Here is a 16,272-nt window from a genome sequence, read left to right as displayed (position 1 = left end):
GGAGGAGGAGGAGGAGGAGGAGGAGGAGGAGGAGGAGGAAGGGGACGCGAGCCCCCATCCTGCCGTCCCCTACACAGCAACACGGCGCTGATTGGGCGCCAGCGGGCTCGCAAGACCAATGGGATCTGCCACTTTCTGGGGGGAGGGGGGAGAAGTGGGGGAGTGTGGGGAAGGGAGAGTGCGCAGCCCCTCTGCCCTTCGTTCCCCCCTCCCCGCTGCCGAGATTGAGGCCGCCCCGCCGGGAAGGACGGAGCGTCCCCTCGGGGCAGCTCGGCACCAGCCGTGTGTGGGCTCTGCGCGGCCCCGTCTGCCCCACTCCTGTCCATCTGTCCCTACAGGGGCTGTGACTGCGGGGGGCAGCGATGGCGTGCGGAGGGGATGGAGCCGGGGTGAGCGGAGTGAGGCCGGAGCGCTTCTCCCGCTGCCCGACGGCCGCAGCCCAGGAAGCCAACCGTATCCTGGGTGCATCCAAAGCAGCGCAGCCAGCAGGGCCAGGGAGGGGATCTGCCCCTCTGCTCTGCATTGAGCACTGCGTCCAGATGGGGAGTCCTCAGCACAGGAGGGACGTGGAGCTGTTGGAGCACATCCAGAGGAGGGCCACAGAAGTGATCCCAGGGATGGGACGCTGCCCTGCAAGACAGGCTGAGAGCTGGGGCTGTGCAGCATGGAGAAGAGAAGGCTGTGGGGAGATCTGAGAGCGGCCTTCAGTTTCTAAAGGGGCTGTAGGAAAGAGGGGTCAGACTCTATATAGCAGGGTCTGTGTGACAGGTCAAGGGCAAATGGTTTCAAACTGAAAGAGGGGAGGTTTAGGTTGGATATAGGAACAAAGTGTTTTGCAGTCAGGGCAGTGAGGCACTGCACAGGCTGCCCAGAGAGGTGGTGATGTCCCATCCCAGACACCCCCAAGGGCAGGGATGGGGCTGTGAGCACGGAGCTGTGGGTGCCCCTGTGCACTGCAGAGCGTGGGACCGGATGGCCTTGAGGGATCCCTTCCAACTCCAACACTCCAAGATTCTACGAACCCCGCAGTGCAGCGCAGTGCCTGCAGCAGCCACCAGACGGCGGATGCACAGCGCAGCGTTATCACAGGGTCTGAGCTGCGAGCGGCTCCACGTGGCGCTGGGATTCCTCAGACACATTTTGTGCAGTTACAGAAAGGGCTTTATTCGTCGCTATGACATCTACAGTTCATGCGCCGGTGATAGTGCAGGTTTTTTTTTTTTTTTTTTTTTTTTTTTGTTTGTTTCTATAATGTTAGCATGCAGTTTAAATGCAGAGGGTCTGGATGACCTCTTTGGCTTTGCAGGTCATCTTCAAAGCTCAGCTGCCCCTTTGGTTCTCAGTAAGCCTGTCCAAGGAACGAAGTGGGTGTTTCAGCTCTCTGTAAATCGAGATGTGCTGCCCATGCAGACATTACTGCTGCATCGTTTATTCTTAATGGGAGAGCCCAGTTCCCTGGGTGGGAAGTCCAGAGCTGTGCCAACAGGTGGAGGAGTGGTACGAGTAGGGCAGATCCTGCAGCATGGGTGAGTACAGGAGTCAGGCACCAGGAAACCCTCCCCTGTTAAAGCCAGGTGGATCCCACCTGGTTCGAAATCTCACCTGCTGTGGGGCTGCTCTCCCTAAGCTGGGGCAGCTGCAGCTGAGTGGCACACAGCAATGGGGTGGGAGGGCACGGCTGTGCGCAGACCCAGAATGTGGCCCAGTTGCTCTCACAGCAGCACCTGGTGCCTGGGCAGGGACAGCAGGGACAGAGGGCTGCTCCTGGCATGGACCCGGAGCTCTGTGGGGTGACGGCACTGCAATGTGCCCGTCTCTCGGCCCCAGTCCTGTCCCAAAACCTGGGGAGGTGTGAGGGTCCCTCTGGCCATGGCTGCTCCTCAAGGAGTTTCTCTCTGACCTCAGCAGCTGGAGGCTGCTGGGCAGCAGCAGGAAAGATTTTTTTCCTCTTGGCTTGATGTTTGGAGCAGGAAGCTTCAGGGAAATGTGGGGAAGTAGAGATAAAGATTTGCTTATTCCCATCCTAGAGAGAGGAATGCTGGTGGTTGGGAAATCTGTAACCCTTTACCTGTTGAGCTCCAAGCGATCACCAAACCCTTGCCTAGGGGGAGCCACCAGGGTGATTCTGCAGGACCCACATCCGGAGCCGAATGCTCAGCACCACATTTCGGAGATGGGATGAGCTCCTCTCCTTCCCCACTGCCTCCTGCACGGACCGGGCACGGCTACGTGGGATCTGTGAGGCCGGAGAGACGGTGGGGATTTAGGGATGAGCAGATCCTGCCCCCTTGCGTGGGCTGGCATTGGAGCACCCTTATTGCACTATTGCAGAAGCCAAGTCAAACTGTCAAGCTGCATTAAAATAGGAGTGAGTGTCTCCCCGGGAAGGAGGGAGCAGAGTCCTGAGGAGCAGGGCTGGCAGCAGGCTAGATCTCGATGACGGTGGCACGCCGCAGGCACAGGGGGGCGTCGGGGGGCATCGCGTTGCGCTTGATCTCATTCCCATCCAACCGCAGCACCTGGAGCCGGGAGTAGTTCATCACATCCACGACGGAGCAGAAACTGCTGATGGAGAATTCTGTGGGGGAAGGAAAGCTGTCAAGGCCCCGTTCTGCAGTGGGTCAGAGGGTGCCCAGCCGACGCAGGTCAGGCAGGAGAACAACAATCGCAACCCTAAATGAGCAGTTTACAACTAAATTGGACTCCACGCCTTTCCATCCTAAACCAGCAGAGTGGGTGGTGCTTCCAGCTGGAGCCCAAAGCAGCGCTGAGGCTGTGCGTGCTCAGGGCTTTCGGAGCTGTGACTTTGCCCAGCACAGCTGGAATCTTGGTAGGATAAAAGAACAGAGCTGGGTGGTGTCAGACAAAACCAGTCACTTTTCAAAGGGAAGTGTCATTGCAGTTCATGAGTTCATGCTGCAGCATCCAGACCCTCTGGCACCGACGGGGAGCGGGACCACCCAGGCACTGTGTCTGTGGGGGGAGGTCCCTGTCCCATCCGTGTTCCCTCTCCTCTCTCTGCCACCCACTGCTGTCTGCAGCTCTCAGGCCCATCCCTCCCTGGGTCTGCAGGTGGGATACGGGACCAATCTCGTGTTTTGCGGGACTCAGGAGAGAAACGACCGCCTAGGGGGCAGCAAAGCTCCAGGCGAGCTTCTGGGAAAGACTCTGGGGCGCACTGGGGTGCGCAGCCCTCACCCAAACCCCCTGTCTGCGCTCAGCCTGTGCTCCTCACGGGCTGTGCAGCTCCGCACTGTCTGAAACAGGGAGGAGAGGCGGGGGACGGGGGGTTGGTGGCAGGAGGGGGCACATGGAAGGCAGCAGCATCTCCCGGGGGGCTGCACAGCACCCAGATGTGATGTGGGTGCCCCGCTCTCCACCGAAGGGCACACGGGGCTCCAGAGGTCTGCAGCAAATCTGGAGCAGAGCTTCAGACAAGCGTGGAAAGCTCCACTCCACAGTGGTTTCATGGAGTTTGTGGGCAGACATTAACAGCTACAAATGTTGAAAGCAAACATTTGGGAATCTGTTCTTGTTTTTGTGTTTCTGTCAGTTCCTCAGTGTGGGGTTGTTTTCCCTGCAACAACTGATGGCTGCACCGGTGCAGCAGCACTGCTCCTGGAGGGTTCTGCCCTCAGCCCTGCCAGGTAAGAGAAGCAAGCGGGGATTTTTCCACGAGATACAATTTGCTTGTTGTTCTAATTATTATTATTTTGCAAACAGTAAGTGTTCCTTTTATTTGTGTGTATGTGTGCGTGTGTATTAAATAGAGTGAATGTTAGTCCTGGCAGAAGATGCTCTAAAAACTAAAAGCTGTTGCCTGTCGCAGCCCTGGCAAGGATGTACCCATCAGCTGCAGGCAGTGGCTCCTGGGGAGGTCTGGGGGCTTCCAGGGGCTGGGGGAGGGATGGGGCTCATCAGGGCCACCTCTGGCACATTGGGAACGACCAGAGCCACATCTTCTGTGGATTACTGAAGGCTTGAGAATAAACTGGAGGTGTCAGACTGGGAGAGCTGCAGCTGGAGAGCTCAGGGCATCCTGCCAAGGAGGGCAGAGAGGCTGCAGGGGGATGTGCCGGCCCCAGTGCTGCAGAGCACTGAGCACTGCAGGGTTTGCCTGCAGCCGCACACTAGCCCTGTCAAGGGTGATGCCTATTCCCATGTTCAGTGACCCTCCCAGGACTCTTGGTGATTCTTCATCCTTGGAGGCCCCTCCCCAGGTTGTACATCAGTCTCTACCCACAATTCTGGCACGTCCAGCCAGAAGATGCTCAATAAAACCAAAGCAGTGTCTCTGTGCATCACATAGGAGATCTCAGAGCTGGCGATAGATCAAGCCCCTTTCCTGCCTTGCAGCCATGCACCGAGGAGATCAGAGATCTGCCAAATTCCAGTGTCCTGCTCAAACCATTCCCTGGGCAGCCTCATGCACAGTTCCCCCTCCCCACCTCCCCATCCCCACTATGCGTGGCTGACATGCATCTGCTCACCATTGATTTGGTTCCCTTGAAGGTAGAGGTTCTCCAGGTTGGTGCTGACCCGGGGGATCTTCTGGAGCCGGTTGTAGGAGAGGTCCAGTTCGAGGATGCTGCTGCTGTTGAAAGTGTTGGTAGAAAGCCCTTGGTTTGTCAAGCTGTTGTGGGACATCCTTACATAGAGCAGCTTGGGAGACACCTTGAAATAGTCATCAGGGATCGTGTTGATGTAGTTGTACTCTAGGTAAAGCTGTTCCAGAGCTATCGGGAGCCCATCAGGGACTTTCCTAAGGTGGTTATAGCTCAGATCAGCGAGGATCAAGGACTTGAGCCCTTTGAGGGATGCTCCCATCTCAAAAATGTAGTTGTGGCTGAGGTACAGGGCAGTGAGGTTCTCCAGACCCTCCAGAGCATTGGAGGGGACCTTGGAGATCTGATTGTAAGACAAGTGGAGCTCCCTCAGGGACCGGGGCAAGGGGCTGGGCATCTTGGTCAAGTTGTTGTTGTTCATGTACAAGCGCTCCAGGTTTTTCAGCTTGGCAAAGACCCTCTTGCCCATCTTCTCGCTGCTGATCTGGTTGTTGTGCAGTGCGAGCCACTCCAGCTCAGTGGCGTTGTCGAAAGCTCCCTCCTGGATGGCGGTGATTTGGTTGTTCTGGAAGTAGACGTACTTCATCCGTGTGGGGACAAAGGGCAGATACCTCAGGTTGCGCGTGTCGCAGTACATGGCTGATGAGAAGTTGGGGGGACAGTCACACTCCTGGGGACATTGCCAGGATGAGGCCTGCTGAGCTTCAGGGACGGGCTCTGCCTCAGTGTCCGGGGCCGGGAGGTAAGAATAAACGTAGGGGCTGTTCTCATCCTCGTAGTAGGGCATGTAATTGTAGGAGGACATCCGGGACTGCCGCATGTAGTACTGCAGCCACGCCAGATCCTCCTCCTCGTTGTACTGGCCCAGGGAGGCTCCGCAGAGCCCGGCAACAAGCAGGATGGTGGCCCAATGCATGGTGCTGGCGCCGAAGGGACCTGGGGGGAACCAGCAGCAAAGTCAGGCTCAGTGCAGGGGGCCACAGACGGGTGAGCTGCTCCCTGCAGGCTGGGTTGGGTGGGTTTGGGGTGGAATGGGTTGGGACGTGGAGCTGATGGCACTTGGCAGCAGAGTCAACGAACTGGGATGACCTGAGGGAATCTCATTAAAACAAATGTGCCTTCCAGCATTTCCCTATTTTGAAGATCTCCCCCTCTTTCATCTCACACTTTCCAGAAACATTCTAGTGCCCGTTTTCTTGCCAGCCCTTTGCCCACTGTTGTTTTCTGGGGAGAGGATGCCAATGGGGGCCCGTTGTCAGAACTGGTGCAAGGCCACAGCTGTGCCTGCAGCATCCCGATTCACCTCTGCTGGTCTATGCAGGAGGGTGGAGAAGGGACTCAGCCACCCTCCAAGCAGCGGGAGCTGCAGGAGCAGGTTGCTGGAGCTCAAGGCATGTTTCGATGCAGCTATATTTATACTGTGCTTGCTGGTGACACGGGTTGCTGTGGGTTTAATCCAGCTCTCCCCTCCCCCACAAACATGCTGGATGCTCACACTGCTTGGGACTGATGTAAATCCTGGTAAACAAGTTCTGCCTTAATTTAAACTGGAATGATTTTAGAGCTGTTTTCCCTCATCTCTTGTCCTGATGAGAATCGGCTGTCACCTGCCATCCCATCAAGGCCAGCATGACCCAGGAGAGTGAGGACATCCCCAGAGCTGCCATTGGGACCTGGTTTATGGGAAGCAGTCTGTGTAGGGCTGGAGACCAGCTGGGAGCAGGGCTGGATGCTCAGCACTGCACAACAGCTCTGGTGTCCCTTGGCTCGGTGTGGGCTTCGCTGCACTGTCTCAGGGCACTGCACTGGCAGAGGGAGAACACCACTTATGGCTTCTCGTCCTTCCCTGAGCCTCGTGGCTATGCCAGCACGCAGAGCGAGGTGGCTTGAAATGCCTCCAGGAAATACTCTGAGCAGTGCTGCTCGGAGGGGGAGCGCAGGCTCCTGTACACGTGGCTCTGCTGCTGTGCATGGGGAAACCATGTTGCATCCTCACCCTGTCCCAGCTGGTAAAATGGTGAAAACAGCAGGTTTTGTGGTTTTCTCCTCCATTCGACCCCTGCAATGCTGGGGGCTGTCACCTAGCCCTGCAGAGCTGTGACGGTGGAGCTGGCTGACCTGTCTGTGCCCACTGGTCATTCCCAAATTACATCCTTGGGGATCCACTCCCTCTTTCCCATCCAAACTGTGCTCCCAAGGAGCCTGCAGGATGCTGGTCCCCTGCCCTGGCACAGCAGCGAGGAGGAACGGCTCACCCATCAGACAAACAGGGCACAGCTCTGCCCAGGGCTGCCCCTGAGTGACCCTAGCAGGCTGCTCCTGCTGGAAGAAAGCAGGGATTGAGACCAAATGAGGCAGGCACGGCTCGTGTTTTCTCTTGCTCTGAGGGGCAGAGGAGCCATGGCTCTCCTGGCTGCTGCATGTGTGGCAGGATCTTGGCAGCTGCAGGAGAGTTTCTCCTCCTCCTTCTCCCTCCTGCTCCAGGGCACTCTGCCTGGTAAAACAGAGCCATCTGCTCCGCTCTGGGGCTGCTGCCCCTTCCTGGGGTCCCTCTGTGTGGGGCAGGATGGATCCAGGACTCTCTGCCCCTTTCTCAGAGCTTCCTTCAGCGTGCCACCAGCCCCAGTGCAGCCACCCCTGCTCCATTTGAAGGCTGCTCTCCCCTCTCCGGTGTGTTCAACCCCATTTTTGGGTGGCATCTGCACAATATCCATGCAGTCTCCCATCCTCCATTGTTCTGTGCTAGAGGGCCATGTGTCCCACCAGGGCAAGCTTGTTGCGCAGGGAGGGAGCAGGATTTAGAGTGAGTGGCATCGCAGGCACGACACAAGCAGCAGAAGATCTGGCAGAGCTGTGTGGGGCAGGGGGCTGCATGTGCTGTGGGTTTGTGGATCCCATGGCAAACATTTGGGGAGCTGCTGCTTGGGGCAGGAGCAGGAGAGGGCACATTGGCACCCATGCTGTGCCACCCGTGTCGCTGGCATGTGCTCTGCGTGGCACAGCAGGGCTATGGAAATTGAGCTTTAAAAAAAAAAAAAAAAAATCAGAATAAATATGGAGATGGACTTACCAAGCGGAGAGCCTCCTTTCCAAAGCCTCGCTGTGCTGCACTGGGATCTCCCGTGTGTCAAGCAGCATGTGAGTGCGTCTCCCAGTGTGCAAGGACTGGTGCCCGCCCTAGATCCCAGATCAAACACTGTGCTTGCAGGTCACGGGCTGTGCAGGTTTTTTGGGAGTGACCTCCTAGCAGCAGACAGTTTGCAGGAGAGACTGAAGAGACCCTAACGCAGCCTGGCGTTATAAATAACCTGCTTTTTCTTTCCTCCCTCTCTCTCTCTCCCTCCCGTCTTTTCTCATAGGAGTGTTGGCACTTTTCAGGCTCTCTCTGTTTAACGAGTTAGTGGAATCAGGGATGTTGTTTTTAAAAGGGCTGTTGTTAGGTCTCCTGTGTTTCTCATCAGGAAGTGATGAAGAAGCCTCTGGCCAGATGAAAAACTCCCTGATTTTGAGGAGCTGAGGATGTGATTTTTGGGGAGAAGTGAGAAAGTAGCTGCAACTTTCGCAGTACTGAGGGAAGGGACGCTGTGCCTTCCCCAACTGCAGCCTGGGCTCCTTCCCCAGGAAACCTCCGTTTATGCAGTCCTGCTATTAAATATTTAGGATAAACATTTCCATGAACGATAAGGCTGCAGCATCCAAAGTAAATAAATTGCCTACCAAAGGGCCACTGTGACACTGGGAATTTCTCTTCAGCTTGGAAGGAGACAGATGCCAAGCTGGCATTTCTACTGCATGTGCCCTCCCACCCAGGACTGCAGGGTCCCCACTGAGGCTCCGGGGGAGGGAATCGGGTGGGGGGTGGGAACATGTTCTTGGTGACAGAACTGTGGACATGGCAGCTTGCAGCACCTCCTGCTATGCAGTGCCCACTGCATCCTGCAAAACTGTGGAGTGCTGGGTGCTGATCCCTGGTCCCTGTCTCTGCCCACTTCAGCACTGGCCATGGCTCTCTGATGGCTGTTGAAGCATTTCTTCCTGCAGGGAGAAGGAAGGAGGAGCCCTGACCGCCCATTGCCTGCTGCTCTGTGCCCTGTTCCAGCAGCACACCCGGCTCTGCTGAGGAGCCTGCAGTTATTTAGCAAGCTTGGCAGGTGCCACGCTCCCTCTGGGCTTGCTTTCTCCCTGCTTCCCATTGATATTTCCCAGCCAAAACATCCTCCGCCCCTGGGGAGACTTGCAAAGATCCTTATCAATCTGTGTTCCTCACTGTAGGGAGGAGGAATGTGCGGGTGGTTCATGGACAGGGTTGTGAGGGACAAACTGTACAGTGGGGACTGTGCCAGGATGTGAGGCTGGGAAGGAAGAGCACGCCTGGAAAGCACAGCTCTGTGGTGCCGCAGGCAGAGTGCTGCTTCTCCGGGGAGAAACCTTGCCTTCAAGTGGGGAAAGAGGATAGGGGGCTGTGCTGCCCCAAAGAAGGTAAAGCCCTCATCAAGCGGGGGGGCAGGGGGTGCTCTCTGAGCCTCCCCATGGGCTTCCATTGAGCTGACAGCACCTCTTTGTCCCTGTGGGGCACTGCCACTGCAGCTTGAGAAGGGCTCACAACCTTGGTGTGTGAGGGGGGGGAATCTGGGGGTGGTGCAGGGGGAAACCCCACACAGAGGGCTCCTGCTGCCCCAGCCCCGTTCCAGGGAAAGGCAGCCAGCAACATCTGCTGTTTGGTGCTTGGATGGTGTCAACCAGCCCCACATCTCTGGCAGCTTGAGGTGTCCTGCTGGCCAGCAGCTCAGAGACTTGCAAAGGGCTTGGATGTTTTTCTGGAAAAGCACCATTTCTGTAGCTGGGTTAGATAAGGAAGGCGGCCTCTCCACCTTCTGGAAGTCAAAAATACTCCTGACTCTGGGTGTGCAGCCTTGGGGCAGGCTGTCCCACAGAGCCCTCATGCATGGCTGGCTCCATTCCCACGCTCACATCCCCCTTTCCCAGCCTAAACCAGAACAGAATGACATGCTGGGGCTCAGTTTCGGTGTTCCCCATAGTTACCAGGGCTTTCTGCCTGATCATCCTGCCCAGCTCCAATGTCCTCTGGGGCTGTCTCAGGGAAGTGAAAAGCTGCCATCTAAAGAAGCATGTACATCTGATCTGGTTAACCCTGCAATCTCATGTTCCAGGTGGCCATTGTCTCCTGAGCCACTCCTGGGGTGATCCTGCTTGATTTGTCTGGTTCTGCTGGCATGAACATGGCTGTTGATAATACCTCAATGCTACTGCTCCTCTCAGGCCAGTGCAAAGCTTCTGCAGCTGTCCTCAACTTTCATCAAACTTTTTGGACATCTATAGACACCTCTTCCCAATGGCTTACTGTTCAAAGGAAGACTTGAACTGGTACCAGGAGCTGGGAACACGCTGTCCTGCTTGCTCAAAGCCAATGGTCCCTATCACTGCATAATCCCATCCGGCGCAGTTACACTTAACAGTTGTAGTCTGCATTTCATCAGGGCCAGACAGATGCGGTATTGGTTTGCTTTGGTTTTCTAAACCAAACTGATGTGAGCAGTGTCTGTTTTGGTTGGGTTTGCTCCAGTTGTTTTGATCAAATGCTCCTGAGCTTTGTATCTGAAACCAGCAAACTGGCCCAAATTTGCCTTTAATTTACAAACACTGCACTTGGAACTTGGAGCACTGTCCTGTGCATGGACCACTGCTCTGGCACAGGTAGCAAATGCTCCATTGCATAATGAAGAATCAAAGCAATCTGATGCTCCTGCTAAGGATAAGGCTCATTCTTCCTGGTGGATGCTGAGCTATTAAATGTCCCACGCGCATCCAAACCCAGCGATTGTCATAAAGCACGGCTACTTCAGATCAGCTTCCCTTCTTACTCATGGAAATGTTATTACTGCCTCTTCCACATTTCCATGAAGTTTCAGCCTTGCTGGAGCTGCTCGCTGCTCTGTCCTCTTCCTCCCTGTTTTCTTTGGTTTCCAGTGCCTGTTGGTCTGTGGTGCTGCGGGGTGAGGGTTGCTGGCTCTGCTTTCCTGGGGCTTTCACCTGGGGGCTCCAGGGGCTTCTTCTGAATTTTATAATGAAAAGCCAATTCCTGAAGATGAAGGTCCCAGCTGCTGTTTTGAGGGGCTCCAGTCACAAGAATCCAAGAAGATCCCAGGGAGGCCCTGAACCTCAGCGTGCTCCAGGTGGAAATGAATGAGGCAACATCTTCAGAGCCACCATAGTGGGCAACATCACGAGGCCATGTTCTGGAGCCCCTTCTTTGCACCAGGCTCCTGTTCCAAATGCCAGAGCAGAGGTGCCCTGGAGGACTGTGGCATCCAGGTTTGCATGGCCTTTCTGGATGTTTGCAGCTTCCCTTCTTCTTCTCTTTCTCACCTCTCCATCACCTCACTGATCTCCTAAGCCCACAGTGGATGCCCACAGAGGGGTTTGCCTTTCTTGTGCCCAGAGGAGCAGCCATACAGCTTCCCTAGTGGTTGTCACCTTCCAGTGATTGTCACCCCAACTCAGCTGGCAGACCCCTCTTGCTTTGTGGGAATGTTCACAGTGCCAGATGCTAAACCAGACCAGAAAAGGTAGAAATGTGGGGAAATCATGGAAGGAAGGGGAGCAGATCCTTGGGGTTCAGTCTGGCCGAGCCACAAAGGGACTGCACTCAACATCTGGTGGCTGCTGCAGCTGGGGCTGTGCTCTCCTTTCCAGAAATACAGCGGTCAGCGCAGAAGGACAGAGTGAAACCTCTCTCATCTCTCCCTGGCCTCCTTCTTCTCTTTTCTCTCTCTCTCTTTTTTTTTTTTTTTTTTTTTTTTTTCTCTTTTAGGCATACTTTCTACAACCCAAACAACATTCTTGAACCGAGATTTGAGGCGATGAGAATCGGTCACTCGGAGACAGCGCGACGGCGGTGGGGCCATGGGGTTCTGCTGGAAACTTTGAGTTGGGTGCAGGCGCAGCTCCTTCCATGGGACGTGCTGCAAAGCTTTCCCTGTATGCAGTCAGCTGCGAGAGCTCAGCCTGGGTCTTTCCTGGCTGAAATTGGGGTGGGAGATGGCTGCAAACGGCTCTGTTTTGCCCCCCCCCAAATCTCTTCTGGGAGATGGCACAAGGGGAGGGAGAACAAAGCCTGACCTGTCCCCTACCCCTGGGGGTGATGGTTTAGCTGGGGAAGGCTCTGCACTGTCCCACTGTAATTATGGGCTGCTTTTAGGGCCTCAGTGCTTGAGGTAATAATAGCTGTCTGCAGGTTATGATGGGGTGGACAACATCCTCACAGCCCCTGGCCCCACCAGTGTGCCTCTGGGTAACAAATGGCCTCGGAATATCCGTGTGCGTTCCGATCTGCTCCCCTGCAAACCTCACCTGCTGAATTTCCTATGGAAGTGCTCCTTGCAGCACGGCCCTGGGCTGTGCACAAAGCGGGTTGCGCTGCAACCACCATCAAATGTGTTTGAAAAGGTTAAGTGCCTAATTTAGAACAGAGCTGGAAACTATGAAGCGTTTCCTCATGCAGTCGCTCCCTCGGCTGCCCCTGGACGTCTGCTTTGTGCTGCGAACATTGTCGTGGCTAAGGGAGGCTTGTTAGGGAAGAACCTTCCTTCTCTCCTCTCCTCTCCCCACTGTGCATCAAGGTTGCACGAACGTCTGCCAGATGCTGGCTGCAGCTGTCCAAGGAGCAGAAGGAAAAAAAAAAGCAGCGTTTCTTTGCTCAGAGACCTCGATTCATGTTGTCAAAGGCCCTTTGAGCACTTGGCTCCTTTCAGAAGCCTCCCAGCTCTCCTGAACAAACAGCAGAAGGGAACAGGTTCACTCCAGCCCATCATCTGAGGCTCCTGGATGGGGAAGATCTAATCATGTTTCCTGTAAGCAGAGCCCCATGGTCCCATCCCAGCTCTGTCCCAGCCCCATTCAGTGCAGACTGACAGCGCCCGGCACCCAGCGCTCTCTGCACGTGGCTGCAGATGCTCTTGGAGCCAAATATAAACCCATGCAGACATTAATAAATCATAATCAGCAGCCTGAGCTGCACCAGGGAGCAAACAAGAAGAGGCAACGTGCATGCAGCCGTGTGTACCTGCCAGACAGTGCTGATGTGGTTGACGCACACTGCCCCATTTCTATCCATCTCCAAAATGAGGCCGGCTCTAGGGGGGCAGCAGGGCTGGGGGAAGAAAGGTGAAGGTGGGACCTGGTCCTGCCTGCTGCCTGCAGCCATGCGATGTGCACAGAGCATCCCTGCTCCCCTGGCATACCCTGGTTCAGGAAGGTCACTGCACCGAGCACGGACTGTTTTTCTCTCTAAAGCATCTGAAAAATGAGTTTGTTTTTTTTTTTTTTTTGAAAGCATAACATCAACTGCTTGGGAAATCCATTAGCGTTTCTGCCTGCTCTGCCACCTGGCTTCCCATGCTCACAAACAAATCTCAGGTCCCACGGCTGGCAGCCTCTGAGCCCATGGCCAGGGGCACTGCAGCGAAGCGCTGCCCTCTGCACTTCATCTCCCGTCTCCACATTCAGCTGCAGCACTCCTCCACATTGAGGGAAGGCGTGTTTTAGTTTTCTTTTCTTTTTTCTTTCTTTCTTTTTTTTTTAAAGAAAAGCTTTGGAGATAAACAGGAGCAAGAGGAGGGTGTGGGCGTTCTCTGCTTTTGCTTCTGTTCAGCCGAATTGTGTTTTTCAGCGGGAACTCGGGGACCTGGCGGCGCCTTTGCAGTTTAAGGGGAATAAAAAGCATCGAGGGGGATGTGCATTGAGGGTTTAATCCCTGCAGTTTGGAGCAGTGGTGCTCCAGGACCTCTGTCATACCCTGGGCTGTGGGGCACATTGCTGGTGCTGTCTGTTTGTCCGTCCACCCGGCCGAAGGTGGATGTGGGGCTCCAGCCCCACTGGCAGCACCTACAAACCCGCTGCAGCATGGGGTGATGGGGGAACGTGGGCAGGCACAGCTGAGCTGGGGGTGGGACAGCAGAGTGCTGTCAGCCCAGCAGCAATAATTAGTGATGATCAAAGCGGCTTCTTCTCCACAGCCCCAAGAGCTGGGGCCTGGGAATCTTGACACCATTGAGGATGCCGGCACCAAGCGTCACCCACTCCTGCCTGGGGCATGCAGGGCAGCATCTGCAGGGGCTGAGCTGCTCCCGAGGCAGGACACCTGCATCCCCACCGCATGTTGGCACCCGAGGCCGTGTGTCCCTTTCCCTCATCCCTCGCTATTAACTCTGGTCCCCCAGCCCTTCCCTCCTTGGTTTGCAATGGAGGCTGGGCTGAGCGGTGCCCCAGCCGTGCTGCTGTTTGATTCTTGCTTTGTTTTCTTTTGATTTCTGCTGGCCCTCTCCAAGTGTGCGGGCTGGTCCGAGCCAAGACAGCCGCCAGCTGTGCGGATCCATTGCCCCCAGTGCGGCACCGGGGCTGCTCCTGCCCTCAGTGCTCCTCAGTATTGGGAGAAGCTTTCTTGCAGGATCCGGATCATCTCCCCACTGCTGCTGGCTGCCCTCTGCTCCACAGAGGAGCAAGTACAAAACAGTAGCAATGCCCTGCCCAGTGCTCTGCCCCATCCCAACCACAGCAGCAATAATTTGCAATGACAAAGTAGGAGAAGCCCCATCCTGCTCCAAAGCACCCCAGCCATCGCCCTTCTGCGCTGCCTGCACCTCACTTTGTCCACCCCCGCCTCGTCCATCCCTCTGTGATTGTGCAGCACCGAGAGAGACGAGGAGAGGAAAAGATCACCCAAATAGGAGACAAATTCAGTACGGAGAGATAGGTGGGCCGTCAGACCCCGGGAGTGACCACGGGGAAAGCAGCTCCTGCAGCACAAATTTCTTTCTCTTCATTTGCTTTGGAGGTGGCTCCAGCTCTTCCCACTGAGCCAGCAGGAAGGAGGGGTTGGCTGCCTGCGTTCTCCTCCCGTTTCCCTGCGAGGCCCAGATGCTGATGTGTCTGCTCTGGGTCTCTTTGGCTCCCCAGGTCCTCCATGGCTGCAGCAGGGAGGAGGCAGCCGGGAAGCCGCCCCTATGGACCCGCTCTGCTCCTCCGGCTCCCGCATTACATTTGCACGGCTGTCTGCCCGTGCTGGAGCAGGAACGTGCGCCTCCGAAGCAGCGCGGGGATTAATGGGCTGGAAGGAACAGGGCAGCTCTGCGTGCCGTCCTCGTCCCAACGCTGTGGCCCCGCGCCGGCTCCGCTCCAGCAGCTCCTCTGAAACATCCCAGCTCGAAGTGATTTTACAACAAGCCTTCGTTTCCAGGGAGGGAGTCTGACCTCCTCATTAATAAATCAGCTGTGTTATTGAATGCATGAATAATGCATGATTGTGCTCAGCCCTGTGCTGAGCGGTGTGTAAAAATTAATTAATCCACTCACGTCACAGCCTCAGGGGCTGGTGATGAACGGCTGCATGCTGCCAGTGGTACCCGGCCTCTGCAGCACCATAATGGGGCATCCCAGCCCCACGTATCCGCATCCTGCTCACCCTTGGATGGGGGTTCCCCACTGCCAAGGCCTCCCCTCCCTTCAGGAGGGATGCTCCTTTCCCTGGGTGTTTTAATGTGGAAAGTTCCCCTTTGTTATGGAGCTGCTGGAGGAAACCCCAGCAGCATCCTCTTGCTCAGTGTTTCCCCTGGGAAATAACATGGGCTTTTTTCTTTCCCCGACCTTTTCCTGCTGTGGCTGTTAATAATGTGAAATCCTAAGTAAATGTCTCCATTCAGATGTGTTTAACAAGAAACCATGAGCTAACACTGTCATTGCTGGTGCAGTCTCCCAGGGACCCTCAGATGGGAATCAGCCCAAAGACAGCCTTGATCCCAGCAGGATACTTCCCTGCAGTGTCATGGGAGTGGTGGGAACACATTTGCTTGTTTTAAATCATGACAAAAGCTTTTGTCCTGTGCAGGGTGCCAGGGAGTTCCTCATTCTGTTCTAGGCTGCTTGTTCCCATGCTTTGCTGCTGCTCTGACACAAGCATCACAGCCACCCCTCCTCTCATTCCTCTGCTTAACCATGCATGTGCTTTGGGCCCGAAGCTGTGGCTGCTCAGAAGTGATGTGGGTGTCCTGGGGAAGGGGATGTGGTTACATGTGGGCTCTGGGGGCTTTGGAGCTGGTGTAAGCTGGCAGTGGCCCTGCTGGCATGGGGAAAGCTCTGCTCCCCACCCAGCACACAGCATTTCACAAACGTGCTGAAAAATAAACACATTTCCTTATAGCTCCACATGCACAAATGTTACCCTTGGCACCACGCAAGCGGCCAGGAGCCCTGGGACTAAAGGGGTTTTTGTTGGGGAAACATTTGCAAGAGTAATTTAAAAATTCCTTCTAGGCTTCTCTTCCTAGCTCCTTCTCCCAGCTTTACCCCAGACAGCAAAGATGATCCTGGAGGTTTCCAGCAGCCCCCATCACTGGGAAGTCCCTTGCGCCTCATCCTCACTTTCTGAGCTCCTTCTTAGCTTTGCTCTGCTCCATGTGAGCTGTGTAGCTCTCTCACAGAATCACAGAATCAAAGAATGTCTAGGGTTGGAAGGGACCTCAAGGATCATGAATCTCCAACCCCCCTGCCACGTGCAGGGCCACCAACCCCCCCATTTAATACCAGCCCAGGCTGCCCAGGATCCCATCCAACCTGGCCTTGAACACCTCCAGGGATGGACGGGGCATCCACAGCCTCTCTGGGCAGCTGTTCCAGCACCTCACCACTCTCA

At 55.5% G+C, this 16,272-nt stretch overlaps 1 protein-coding gene across 1 annotated transcript; it reads right to left on the bottom strand.

The window, feature by feature from the left end:
* Positions 1-1,103: 1,103 nt before the first annotated feature.
* On the bottom strand, positions 1,104-7,957 carry FMOD (fibromodulin). Its single transcript, XM_031605969.2, has 3 exons — positions 7,636-7,957; positions 4,491-5,501; positions 1,104-2,578 (listed from the first exon to the last, which is right to left on the bottom strand). Exons 2-3 carry the CDS (start codon positions 5,479-5,481, stop codon positions 2,427-2,429), a joined length of 1,143 nt encoding a protein of 380 aa, XP_031461829.1. The 5' UTR covers positions 5,482-5,501; positions 7,636-7,957; the 3' UTR covers positions 1,104-2,426.
* Positions 7,958-16,272: the final 8,315 nt, after the last annotated feature.

This window comes from Phasianus colchicus, chromosome 25 (genome assembly GCF_987193195.1).
Source record: "Phasianus colchicus chromosome 25, bPhaCol1.hap1.1, whole genome shotgun sequence".
NCBI lineage: Eukaryota > Metazoa > Chordata > Aves > Galliformes > Phasianidae > Phasianus > Phasianus colchicus.
This window is presented reverse-complemented; position numbering and strand designations above follow the sequence as displayed.

What these genes read in the sequence shown, in the direction of transcription:
- FMOD (XM_031605969.2), bottom strand. Translation starts at nt 5,481, where the DNA reads ATGCATTGGGCCACCATCCTGCTTGTTGCCGGGCTCTGCGGAGCCTCC. An exon ending in TCAAGGGAACCAAATCAATG is followed by an intron (nt 2,579 to 4,490) that starts GTGAGCAGATGC and finishes CTTCCCCCACAG; the next exon opens with AATTCTCCATCAGCAGTTTC.